This window comes from Anabrus simplex, chromosome 4 (assembly GCF_040414725.1).
Source record: "Anabrus simplex isolate iqAnaSimp1 chromosome 4, ASM4041472v1, whole genome shotgun sequence".
NCBI classification, from domain to species: Eukaryota; Metazoa; Arthropoda; class Insecta; order Orthoptera; family Tettigoniidae; genus Anabrus; species Anabrus simplex.
The window spans coordinates 234916636-234930076 of record NC_090268.1 but is presented as its reverse complement, the minus strand read 5'-3'; the positions used below and the strand labels follow the sequence as shown (position 1 = coordinate 234930076).

At 37.9% G+C, this 13441-nt stretch overlaps 1 protein-coding gene across 6 annotated transcripts in view; it reads right to left on the bottom strand.

Moving 5' to 3' along the window:
• Positions 1-13441, bottom strand: part of Polr1H (RNA polymerase I subunit RpI12) — a 68896-nt gene that overhangs the window by 43901 nt on the left and 11554 nt on the right. For 4 of the 6 annotated variants that reach the window (XM_068227221.1, XM_068227219.1, XM_067145443.2 and 1 more), the window contains one exon: positions 3498-3629. In XM_068227221.1, the coding sequence (XP_068083322.1) occupies positions 3498-3621 (124 nt within the window). In that variant the 5' untranslated portion in view covers positions 3622-3629. Of the gene's footprint in view, positions 1-3497; positions 3630-11525; positions 11654-13441 lie in introns of all 6 variants that reach the window. The other 2 variants (XM_067145445.2, XM_068227220.1) reach the window with 2 other exon arrangements.

Below are 13441 nucleotides of genomic sequence, written 5' to 3'. Positions count from 1 at the left end.
AAAGAAATAAAGCATCGATTAGGTGGCTTTTTAGATTAATTTGTTGATGATATATGATAGCAAGAATGAAGAGGATGAAACCCGCCGCCGGCACATAGACCACTCCTGTCGAATAGCTCAAGACTTAACGCCCCGACCGACGGACGAATCATCATCAACACCGTCATATGCCCTCACAACATATGAGGCCAAACAACAGCTTCCTACATCCTGGACGTAAAATGGCTCCTTGAATATTGTGTTCTCTACCTATCTTATGTACGCTGCCTAGCGACAGCGACTCTATGCATTTAATCTTGGTGACAGCACGTTGGATTGTCATATCCCAATGCACGTTTTCCGATGGTTTTTCGTTCATAACTCACCAACGAAAGCGAAAATCAAAATTCCGGCTTTGAGGTGCATTCGGACACACTTCCATCTACCTATGTTCAAAATTTCAGATCTCTGCGTGCTGTAGATTTTGCTGGGCATCGCACACAGACAGACAGACAGACAGACAGACAGACAGACAGACAGACAGACAGACACTTCTTTTTATAATTATAGATAAAAGATATCACCAAGAAAAGGAATGTAAACTTTATAATATAGAATAATTTATCATTGTTTATAGTTTGTAATGTACGGTTCTTAAGTTCATTGTAGCTGAATATGGTCTAAACAATAGACCGAAACTAGTTCTACTATAAATGAGAAAGAATAAAGTTATATAACACTTTGTAAGTGTTGATTAGATGGAAGTATCCAAAACTAAGTTAAAGATACTAATTCTCGACATTCACTACAATACAGCATTGCAACAAAGTTGCTGTGAATTTTACTTTTACCGAACAGAGTAGCTTCGGCTAACAATGGTTTTCCATGATTTCTATTTTCCCCACTAAGACAAATGTCGGGACAGTTCCTTTTATAGGTCACTGCTGCTCCCCTCTGACTTTCACAGCAATAACGGGCGCCAGGTAATGTTCTCTGCAGTGCCTATGTGCTGCTGCGTAAGGTAGCATGAGCAGTTGAGTTGACAGCATGGTGTCATATCTGTCACCCTCACTCGCCGACAGGCCATGGTCAACACGGTAGCAGTACAGGGAAAGCCACATGTGTGAGCTGTGGACTGTCGAAATCGTCAGTGTGTATTGCAGTGAGTGAACGTTCAGACAGATTATTGGAATAATGCAACAGGATACGGGTGGTAATGTTTACTACTGAACAGAGAGCTTTTTTTGGTGGAATACGTTTTTCGCGAAGGCGAGCGGTTTACAGAAAATGTAGAACTAAAATTTCAGGCATGGTTTCCTAATTCAAAGTGTCCAAACCGGGATACCGTTTGGGATTTGATAATTAAATTCTGTGTGACCGGGTCAGTTCACGATGTACTGGGAAGAGGCAGGCCTACGCTTTTAACAGACAAAAAACTTGATGAAATTTCCGATATAAGGCTGCAAAGTCCAAGTAAATCAACATGCAAATTAGCTCAAGAAACAGGAATCTCTTCCTTTATAAAGTTACCATGGTTCATGAATTACAAGAAACCGATTACAAAAAAAGAGTGCTGTACTGTTAATGGTTCCAAAGATTCATAAATCAACATGAACTTGATGTTTTAAATAAAATGCTTTTTTCAGATGAAGCATGAGTTTTAAATAAAACGTTTTTTTCAGATGAAGCATGGCTTCACTTATCCGACTATGTAAATTCTCAAAACTCATGAATTTGGTCTTCAGACAATCCCAAAGCACTAAGACAAACACCACTGCATTCACAGAAACTTGGTGTATGGATTGTCATATCATGAGCACGCGTAATAAGGCCAATCTTCTTTGACAGTTCAGTGAATTCTGATGTCTACTGCTCAAAAATAATTTACAAGTTTATTGCTCAGTTGAATGAAGACGAAATTGAATGTTCTTTCTTTCAACAGGACAATGCTATAGCACATACACTCCACCATTCGCTTCACCTTTTAAATAAATTTTTTGGGGATAAAATAATATCTCTGGCCACCAGGTCTCCCGATTTAACCCTACCAGATTATTTCCTCTCGAGTGCGGCAAAATCTGAGGTGTACAAAACTAATCCAAAAACGACTGATGAACTTAAAGTGAATATCATTAATTATGTGCAGTCCATTACACAAGAAACTTTAGTGAAAGTCTTCGCCAATATGTGTAGATGTGTTGAAGTCTATCTTCGAACACAAAGACAACATTTCCAGCATCTGTTATGAATGGCTGAGGTGAGTACAAAGTTTACTGTTTGTTGGTTTTTTTTTTTTGATACAAGCGGCATCAGCTATGCTGCCAACTTAACTGCTGATGCTACCTCGCACAGCAGCACGTAGGCACTGCGAACATCTCCTGGCTTCATAGAAAACTCATCTTTATAATTTTTATCATTTTGATAGAAGACTTGCCTTACCTCACCAGTGTATGGAATAAAAACATTTTAGTAATAGTAATTTTAGTTTTGTTGTATACTCACACATTAGTCTCAAATAAAATGGATCCTCAGTTATAAGGGTTCCACCATATTATGAGTAGGGAATGAACCGTACAAAGAACTTTTAGTGAAATGATTTAATGTGTTATTTTCAACTAATTTGCATTACACTTTGGTACATTTGAGACGTGAACAAAAATGTTGTGAACCTCCTGAAAATTATGTCATGAGCCGCCGCTGATCGTAACATATACCGAGCGAAACCGTAATACCCTTTTTGGTATATACTGGTATATACTGCATACAGTATATAGTGGCTTAAGGTCAGCATCAAAAGAATACTTGTAAAAAATATTGAAGAAAAATTTTTAAAACTAACCTAACAAAATTAAAATAAACATTAAAATCCAGGAGCCTCCATAGCTCAGGTGGCAGCATGCCGGCCGCTCACCGCTGAGTTCCGTTCAAATCCTGGTCACTCCATGTGATATTTGTGCTGGACAAAGCGGAGGCGGAACAGGTTTTTCTCTGAGTAATCCGGTTTTCCCCGTCATCTTTCATTCCAGCAACACTCTCCAATATCATTTTATTTCATTAATCATTGCCCCAGAGGAGTGCGACCGGCTTCGGGAGCCGGCACAATTCTGAACCTTGCCACTAGAAGGGGGCTTCATTCATTCTATTCCTGACCCAGTCAAATGACTGGAAACAGGCTGTGGATTATCATTTCCATTAAAATCCAGGAAAAACTGAAGCAATGAAATGTATCGACATTAGAGGTAGGAGAACATTTTGCTGCTTCACTCTCGTAAATATTAAAATTAATTTACAAATTTGAAGCTATTGAAATGTTCACACCATGTGTTACTTATAGGCCTAGGTGACTAAAGCTGAATACATGAAGACTTAATATTTAAAAATACTTGAAAAAATTGGGAAAAGTATGGACTTCTCCAGGTAAAGCAATTCACTATGTGTATGCACCAAAGAGGACAACAACTTCACAATCAAATCCTGGCTATTTGCATCTACCATCAGTATAACTATCTTGTACTCACCTTCAGGTCCATGTTTCCTCTTGCAAGTGAAGCATGTTACACCACCATCAGTCCTTAACTCTGGTAATATAGAACCACAGTCAGGGCAAAATCCAGGTTCTGATATAAAGCTCTTCTGCATCATTTCTGGATCTACAACCATGTGAAATATAAGCCCAATATTAGTGAATGGACACACACACACACACAAAAAAGAGGGAAATTAATTTAATATATAATTAACATTCTAGGGATATAGAGTGTATGCCTGGAATTAAAAGGAATGTACAGTTTTGTGAGCCATGAAACTCTTAAGCTCCATCACAAGGAAATTTCACGGAAATCCTTGTGCCAGTCCAAGCCTCGATAAAGAGTAGAGTAGGTGTCAAACTCTGAAAAGTCAGCCGAGATTTATTCATCACATCATTATTCATCAAACACAAAACACCGGTACAAACACCAAATGTTGAAAGTGCCTCTGCTAGGCAAAACGCTGCGCCATTGTTGTTCAAACTGATAGCCAATATGTTTATATCTTATTGTGTTGTCCATGTTGTTAGAAGTTATAGTAGTTGTAAAGTAATTATCAGTGACTTTGTTGATTCTTGGAACGTGGCTTAGTAATGATTGGACATCAGACCTGGAGATAAAATGGAACATAAAGAATGCCCGTAGTGCTTTCATGGAATTTAAGAAAGTCCTTACATGTACAGATCTGGGCGTTAATTAGAGTATGATTTATAAAATGTTACATCTCATCTATACTTCTATATGGTATCAAAGAAAAATTGCTACAACAAAGAAGATAGAAACCTTTAAAATGTGGAGTTACTAAAGGATGGTTAAAATACTATGGACTGGAAGAATAACTAATAAAGAAATCCTGAAACATGTGAATAGAGTTTGAGAACTGCTAGTTACAGTTAAGAGGAGAAACACTGCATGCCTGGGACATATCTTGCAGCATTCCAAATACCACCTTCCACAGTTGATTATAGAAGGGAGGGTTGAAGGCAAAAGACTTTTTTAAAAAAATTACAATTTGCTTTGAATTTTTCATTCTATTTATGGCACCTTCCCACAGAAACTACTCCTATTCCCCCATCCCTCGGATCCGCCCTAAAAACAGCCCCGCCCTTCTTTCCCCTACTTTCCTCGCTCTTGCCGTTCTTCCTGCCCTGCACTTCCCCTCCAATCCTCCCGACAATCGTCATACACGGCTGATGATGATCCTGACCTTAGGTCGAAACTAGTACCAAATTAATATTAATTTGTAATGTAAACACATTGCAAAACTTTGTATCAAAATGGTGGAAATGATAAAATTGATTTAACTATTAATGTAATCACAGTTCATACGGACAAATTACCATGAAGTTTATATATCTTAAATATTTTTCAATCATTAAAAGTGTACTGACAATGTGGACCCAACATAAATTATTTTAAATAGTTTCTGTAATAGATTTAGACAAGTCAATACAGGATCATTATGGTTAAGTTTATCAACAATGAGTATGCAGCCAGACTAAGAAATTGTTGAACAGATTTAAGAACTTAAAAACTAAAATTTCAAAATCTCTAGACACAATTTTTCTTAAGAAATGCTTATCTTATAAACTGGTGCCAAAACATTTGATATCCTTGCAAACAGAGGAAGGTTACATCCTAATGAGATAGAAAACACAGAATAAGGTTAATCAAATATGGCTCAGGAATGAAATGAAGTCAGTCATGTACAGCTAGCTATGTTCTACACAACACAGCACAAGGTGAGTCACATATTACTTATGCCATTTGATCGGCCCTTTTCTTCAGCAGTAGTTGTACGAATTTTTACTTTTATTATTATCATTTATTAGATCAAACTTCTCGTTCCGCATTGAACTGCAAATCTTTACCACCTGCATCTTAGAACTACTCTGACCTTCATGCGCAACATTTGCCCTCAGCGTTAAGAACATCAACTGGAAGTTTTTTCACGGCTTTAATGTACTTTCTTTTAACATTAATCATTTTAGGTACACAATTTAATCTTAAATGTCATTGCTACCACACAACATCATCTGACTATTAGAACTTTGTAATGGAATGCAATACATTTTTAAGAATCTTCTTTAGCATCAAGATCAATTAACTAGAAACATTCCTTAATGGCATCCAATTGCCTTATTTTAATGTATTGTGTGCACAATTTAATTTTTTAATATCATTGTAACCACCCTTTATCTTCAGTTTTAACTTTGTAACGGTACAGTACAATATTAAATCTGTCTAATTTTAAGTCTCACATGTTCATTTTAATGTCACTGCATTGTACATTGTTTCTGGACTTTATTCATTCCATTCCTGACCCGGTCAATTGACTGGAAACAGGCTGTGGATTTTCATTTTCATATATATATGCACTTGATAATTTATATCTTCATTTTGGATGGCTGACACCTTCATATGGTACAAAAATCAGGTATGCAATATGTTTTACTGTTGCATAATAATGTGTTAAATTTTAGGAAAAAGACCCAGTTCACTGCCAGGGGTCATGCTAAAACATGGTAGTGTTGAAAGTGACCCGCGCGCGCGCACGCACGCACGCACGCACACACACCTACCTCTGCACAATTTTAATTAACCATGAATGGCCACATTAAATGATTAATTTTTATTGTTTGAGCACGCTTACTGGTATAACTTGAATGTATGCTTGCTAAAGGTATTGTATGTTCAGTCCGTCAGCGCTAACGCTGGTGGAATCCTCAACAGCTCTGCCATCAGCTGTCATAGATAGCCTAGGCATCACTGAAGAAGCGTACCAGGGAAATGAGGAGTGAGGAAGTTTCCCGTTGCTTTCCTCACCAAGCCAGAGTTGCTATTACATATCAGTCCGCCAAGCCCACTGAAATGCATACACCAAACGACCCTATGAGCAACATTTTCACACCATTCATAACAGGACTGGCTGCATAAGGATTGGCATTACTAGTATCGCTCATACCTCTGTCACTTTCATATTGTCAAAGCCAAGTATAAGACAGAAACAGATCTATGAAAGGAACAAAATTGCTCTAGCCTATACCAGAAGACATAGTGCACTGTAAACACTAGGTCCTGCCAGCAAAGGCATTTGCTAAAGGTGGCCATTTCAAAGAAAAAAGATTTGTGATTTGTGTTCCTTATATATCCATGTAACTACTGCTATCATGTTATTAAAATATCTTTCATCGCCTTGTAGAAATTTATTAAAAACTTTGAGACAGTATTTATGGTACGACTAGGTATACCAGTTAACTTCTCTGGTGTATCAATTCTTGGAAATGCTTAAACTGCAGAATATGCAGCTCTCACTTTGTGAGAAACAGAAGGTCTGATCATCTTCTAAGTCCTGCCTATTTGCCTACCATTTTTTCCAGAGGGTTACAAAAAAAGAAGTTTTTCACCGCCACAGTCATCAGATTGATTCCAGAGACTTGTCAAAAGAATTTAATGTAACAGTTCGGCAGACGATTTTCATTCAGATGATAGCAAAGTGCCCGCAAAGCACAAAACAGACAAAAGTGAACTAATTTTATGCTTTGTCATGAATGGGGGTGATGGAGAATAGGTATGAGGTTATCCACCTATCAATACACTATAAATAAAATGATAAAGAGATTTTTTGACCATTTCATAATTTAAGGGACCGGTTTCAACCCAACCAGAGGTCATCTTCAGCCTTATAATTCTAAACAACGGCAAGTTATACAATGTATGTACAATCATTAAAATCCCTTACAGAATGGATTATCACAAGACATAAAACACACATTAAAATATATAGCGAAAATATAAAAGACACTTAAAACACCGGATGTGGAATTCCAATAAAAGTTTTGGTAAATTGACCATTGTAAATGAGTTTTATTGGACTGGAAGTCTGAAGTGTGTCATTCAGTTCGCATTTGTTCCTTGTGTTTGTCCCATTTATTGACAGAACCTACCAGTTTACATAATGTTAGTACTTTATCTTCTTAAATTACATTTTAAAATGTTGGACCTAGTTATGTGGTTGATTAGATTGATTGTCTATTACATTGATTAGAAGTCATCATCGATTATAAATGAGAACCATATAATATACGGGTATTGTCCTGTGCCCAAGCTTTAAAAAAATGTAAGTTGTAGGCCAACCGGTGGATTAGGCTCAAGAGTATCCTCCTGACTGTGTCAATGTAGGATATTGATGGTGATTTGTCCATCGGATGGGGACGGAAAGTCTTGAGCTATTCAAGAGGAGTGGGCTATGTGCCGGCGCTGGGTTTCATCCTATTCATTCTTATTATCATATATCATGTCGTACATTTCATCTCATTAACTCATCTGATTAGGTTGACGTCATGAAAGCTATCCGGTCGTAAAATCTTGCTACGAAGATTCATCTCACTTCATACCCAAACCCCGTAGAGAAAGGGGACAAGGGTTGGACATGTATACATTTAGAGGAAATATATAGGGCACAAGAGAGGATAAGAATAAACAAGGAATAATAATACACATATCAGTCAAGATGCTATTTTAAGTCCGTGGAATAGGAAGCCATTTTCCTTCAGTCCATGATGTCTGTCTATCTGTCTGTGTTCATGTGTGCGATGCCCAGCCAAATCTACGGCAAACAAAGATCTGAAATGTTTGTCATAGGTGGGCACAGGTTTTCACCTAAGATGCATGGCTGTGTCTAAGAGCAATTCTTGCACCAAAACATGATGAAGCTGTCGACATCATCAATAAGCAACACTCAAAAGAATTATCCGGTTACCATGTTTTCTTTCAACTAACTCAATCTCATGTTTTATTATTTCATTTAGAGAAAACATAGGCTATAGTAAAGAAGATTAGATTATGAAATGAAACGGCGTATGACTTTTAGTGCCGGGAGTGTCTGAGGACATGTTCGGCTCGCCAGATACAGGTCTTTCGATTTGACTCCCATAGGCGACCTGCGCGTCGTGGTGATGATGATGATGATGATGATGATGATGATGATGAAATGATGATGAAGACGACACATACACCCAGTCCCTGTGCCAGCGAAATTAACCAATTATGGTTAAAATTCCCGACCCCGCCGGGAATCGAACCCAGGACCCCTGTGAACAAAGGCCAGCATGCTAACCATTTAGCCACGGAGCCGGAGAGATCAGATTATAATAAACACACAGATCTGAAATTTTTAACATTTGTGGCCACAGCATTTCACCAATAACGCATGGCTATATCAAAGAGCAATTCTTGCTCCAAGAAGTGAACTTGTCACCGTCATCAACAAGCAACTTTTACAAGAATTACCCGATGTTCTAAAAAGTTACGGCAGAGCTTTTGAAAGACTTCGAGTCACCTGGAATACCCTCGAACATCTTAAGAGCAGACGATTGTGGCACCAATTATCCTTCTTAAGAATAAGAATCATGCCCTCTGCAATGAACATGACTCTGAAACTGATGACTAATATTACTGAAGCCATTCTCATGATTGGTCATGCCGCGAGCGAAGTAATATTCATTCCTCGGATTCGAATCATTTCTTTGGATATACATTTTAAGTTTAGATGTCTGCAGTTCCCCGTTTGTTTCAATTTCGCTATGAATATCAACAAGGCACAAGAACAATCTATTAAAGTTGTAAGACTCCGTCTTCGAAAAGGCTTCTTCTCCCATTGTCAACTATACGTGGTTTGTTCAAGAGTAGGAAAGGCAAACGCACTATATATCTTAGCTCCGATTGGAAGGACACTAATATAGTTCAACCGGAAGCTCTATAAGGAAAAAATAGTTTTTTTATTATATAAAACAGTTGAATTAATAAACGCAGGCAAAGCCGCGGGTACATGCTAGTATTTAATAAGTCAGGAATTTACAAATGGACATGTCAAACATGTAGGTAACGATACATAGGACAGTCTGGAAGAAGTTTGGCTATAAGGTACAAAGAATATGTTAATGCAGTCAAACATTAAAGATATTCAGCAATGGGAGAGCGTATGGTTGAAAATAATCATAAATTTACAGACATTTCTAATGGCATAGAGTTAATACAGTACATTCGACCAAATAGGGAAAATTCATGAATGGTTTAGAAAGTTTAGAACTTTATGTTGCTCAAAAAAATGACTTTGAATCAAGTTTAAATGAAAGAAGTATAGAAGAAAACTATTGTATAAACTAGCATGTGATCATTTAAGAAAGAAAAAAAGAGAAAAGAAGAAAACTTGAAGATCTTAAATTTATTTAGATATTCTCATTCAATTCATCAAAATATAAAATCTTATGTAATAATAATTTTCATAATATTTCACTAGTTTGTTTATTCGTTGATATGGATCCCATACTCTGGGATAAACGTTAGAAAAGAGAGATGGCAAATTAGGATTCAATACTTCTTTAAATTTTAAGAAAAACAAAAGATAGTGTTATATTGTTTTTTATTCACACGGTCGATCAGTACGGGAGGTGACGTGTTCTGAGCAAACTGCGTAAACAACAGCTGAAATATGCTTACATTTCATGGAAACAATTATTAGCTTTCATGAAATAATAACTATTGTTACCAAGGCCTTCCTTAGAAAACATGGTTATGTTTAAAAGTAATTAAAATTTAAAATTAATCGCTTCCGTAGCAGGATTAACCTACGCTAACATGATATTGTATTAGAAACAGTCAAGGATATTTTTCTGAAGACAGCATTGTTGAATGTGTATATGAACACTAATCTCGTTATCACCACTACTAATACATCAATTACTATGTTGCCTCTACCGTGAAATGGTAGGATATATAGTGAACCATTGTTTCTTTTCAATCACATTTGCAGTTATTGCTCTGTTGCTATTTCCTGCAAAACTGTTTTTTCTTGTAAATTTATTACATAACCACTTTCTGCAAGTTTGGAATAATTTGGCCAATTGTTGTTGCATAAAACATTCTGAAATCCCACTGTTATTTTTTAGTAGGCCATGGCAGCACGCGGTGACACAACAGCGGATACGTGCACGCTGAAACGCATTAACTTACAATGTTCAACATTCACAGCGCAGCGGTACATTTCTCCCATCAGCGCATGGAGCCTATGGTGACCAGCTAAGATGGCTTGCCGTTGTTACTGACAACAAAAGACAAAGACAACAACCAGTCTTATTGCTCCATAATAACGCCTGTCTGCATACAGCGCAATTGACCAAAGGTGTGATTGCTGAACTTGGCTGGGAACCTCTTCCTCATCCTCCGTATCACCCTGACCTTGCCCCCTCAGATTTCCACCCTGACCTTGCCCCCTCAGATTTCCATCTTTTCCGCTCTCTTTCTAACCACATTCAGGGGCAAGTGTTTCCTGGCGAAGCTTGTCTTGACTAATGGCTAACAGATTTCTTCCAGTCAAAACCAAAACAATTCTACAGGCGAGGCATTCAACGGCTACCTGAACGTTGGCAGAAGGTCATAGAGAGTGGAGGTAAATACATCACAGAGTGATTGTGAGTTACAATACGTGACAATGACAGTAAAATATAATATAAGAACTGCACAAACTTATGCATAGACCCAATATATATAAAAATGCAATCATTTAAGAAAAGGCGAGGAAAACAACAGATAAGTGATCTGCCACCTGGGTGACTGCCTTAAATGCACATCAGTAGTGTCTGATTGTTTTTATGATTGAAATGAAATAAATAAAGGACTGGAATCAGAGATAAGGTTTTTTGCAGATGATGTTGGACTGTATAGAGTAATATATAAATAAGTTGCAAGATTATGAGCAATTGCAAAAAAGACCTCGACAATTTTGTGAGTTGGACAGCAGGTAATGGTACGATGATAAACAGGGTTAAAAGTCAGGTTGTGAGTTTCGCTAATAGGAAAAGTCTTCTCAATTGTAATTACTGTGTTGATGGGATGAAAGTTCCTTACTGGGATTAGAGTACGAGCTCATGCTACGTATGCGAGTGCTTCATGTTCATTGTAGGAAATGCTGGAATCATTATGCAACACTGTTATGCCGGTACTTTCGAGCTCGATTACCTGGAATTCTGGAGTGGCTATCCTGACCAGCCAATATCTGTCTTGTCGTCAGTGGATACGGAACATAAGTAATCCCGTTGCAAGAGTGAGCTGTGTAAAGAGAACTCTTCCAAGGTTATCAAATCGCACTGGAGAAGAAAGAACAGGTTAAATCAAAACTAAATGAGAAATGTTTCAAATAGTTAAAGTTCAGTTTAGGTAGAATATTCCGAAAATGTGGATCCTCTGACACTTCAGTGCATTTGTTACATTCAATGCCTGCAATGTTTTGCCATACTAGCATATAAAAGTAGTTCCACTTCGTCTCTCAGAAGACACATTTGAATCAAATTCAGGGCTAAAACGGTAGTCAAAGAACCCAAGGATAATGTTTTGAAGATATGTTTGATTTTCAGTATCCTTGATTTAAAACCTTTTGAAATTGTGGGGAGAATAGCCTTCATTAACCTGGCAAACGAGCTTCTCAATCTGGGAGTCATGTACAGAGTTGTAACTGCTAAAGACATACAACTACCAAAAAGCACAGTCTCGCGTCAGATTCACAATTTCACAGACCAAGTAAAGGGTGAGTTTTCATCTCGAGTAAAGGAGGCTATTCTTAAGAAACAGTGCTATTTACAACAGATATGTAGACTGACAAATACAGACGGTATCTGACAGTTATGTCCCACCACATAGACGTCAGTTGTCCCTTTCAAAAAATGAGCTTTCCAGTTATATTTCTGGAAGACAGAGCTAAAACTGAGTTAAGAGAAAGAAGAATTAGAAACCAACTTGAAATAATAATAATAATAATAATAATAATAATAATAATAATAATAATAATAATAATAATAATAATAATTTTTTTTTAACGAGGGATTGTGGAAAATCTTCAGAAGACACTTGTGAAGGGTGCGCACTCCACAAGTGTGTGAGATTCTTACCCACTAAAACCACACATCCTTTTCCCACGATGTGTGTCATCACCCCGGAACCGCTCTCGCATTACTTCAGGGTGATATCGTGCTTTGTCTTTCAGACGTCTTCTTTCTTCATTTCTCCTCTACAAACGTTCGTATGCTTCCAAATCCTTCTTCTTCTGACGAAGAATGTTCTCCACGTACACTGCCACGTGATCCCAGGATTCCTGGTTTCGCAGCATCACCGAAATAGTAATAATAATAATAATAAATGGTTCATGTTTGTGGGTTGCTGTAGTCACGTCCTAGTTCGTGAACCATGGGCAACGGCTGAGTGGCCTAGTAAGTGGTCCTGAGAGTCGGGATACCAGTTGCTATGGAATGGGAGTGGGCATCTCGGACATATTCTGAGTCATGGCCCTCCCTATGCTTACGCGGCTAGGACTATACAATTCACCGGTGGTCCATAACCCGTTAGAGAAGAGATCCTCACTTGGACTATGTGCAAGTAGGGTAGCATCCTGCTTCATGAATTTACCGAACTCAGAACATTTTAAGCAAGCCTCAGACCTATGGGAGTAATGGAGTCCCATTCCCATTTGACAGGCGAGGGACTCCATGGAAACAACTTGGCGAATGAAATGGAATTCGATAGGGAACTATCAATATTAATGGGGCTTATGGAAGAAAGAAGGTAGAACTGGCTGAGTCAGCAAAGAGGATGCATCTGGATGTGCTAGGAGTAAGTGATATTCGGGTAAGGGGAGATAACGAGGAAGAGATAGGAGATTATAAAGTGTACTTGACGGGTGTTAGAAAGGGAAGGGCAGAGTCTGGGGTAGGGCTCTTTATCAGGAATACCACTGCACGCAACATAGTTTCTGTTAGGCACGTAAATGAGCGAATGATGTGGGTAGATTTGGCACTTGGAGGTGTATTCACCATGTGAGAGTGCAGATGAGGATGAAGTTGACACGTTTTATGAAGCATTGAGTGACATCGTGGTCAGGGTCA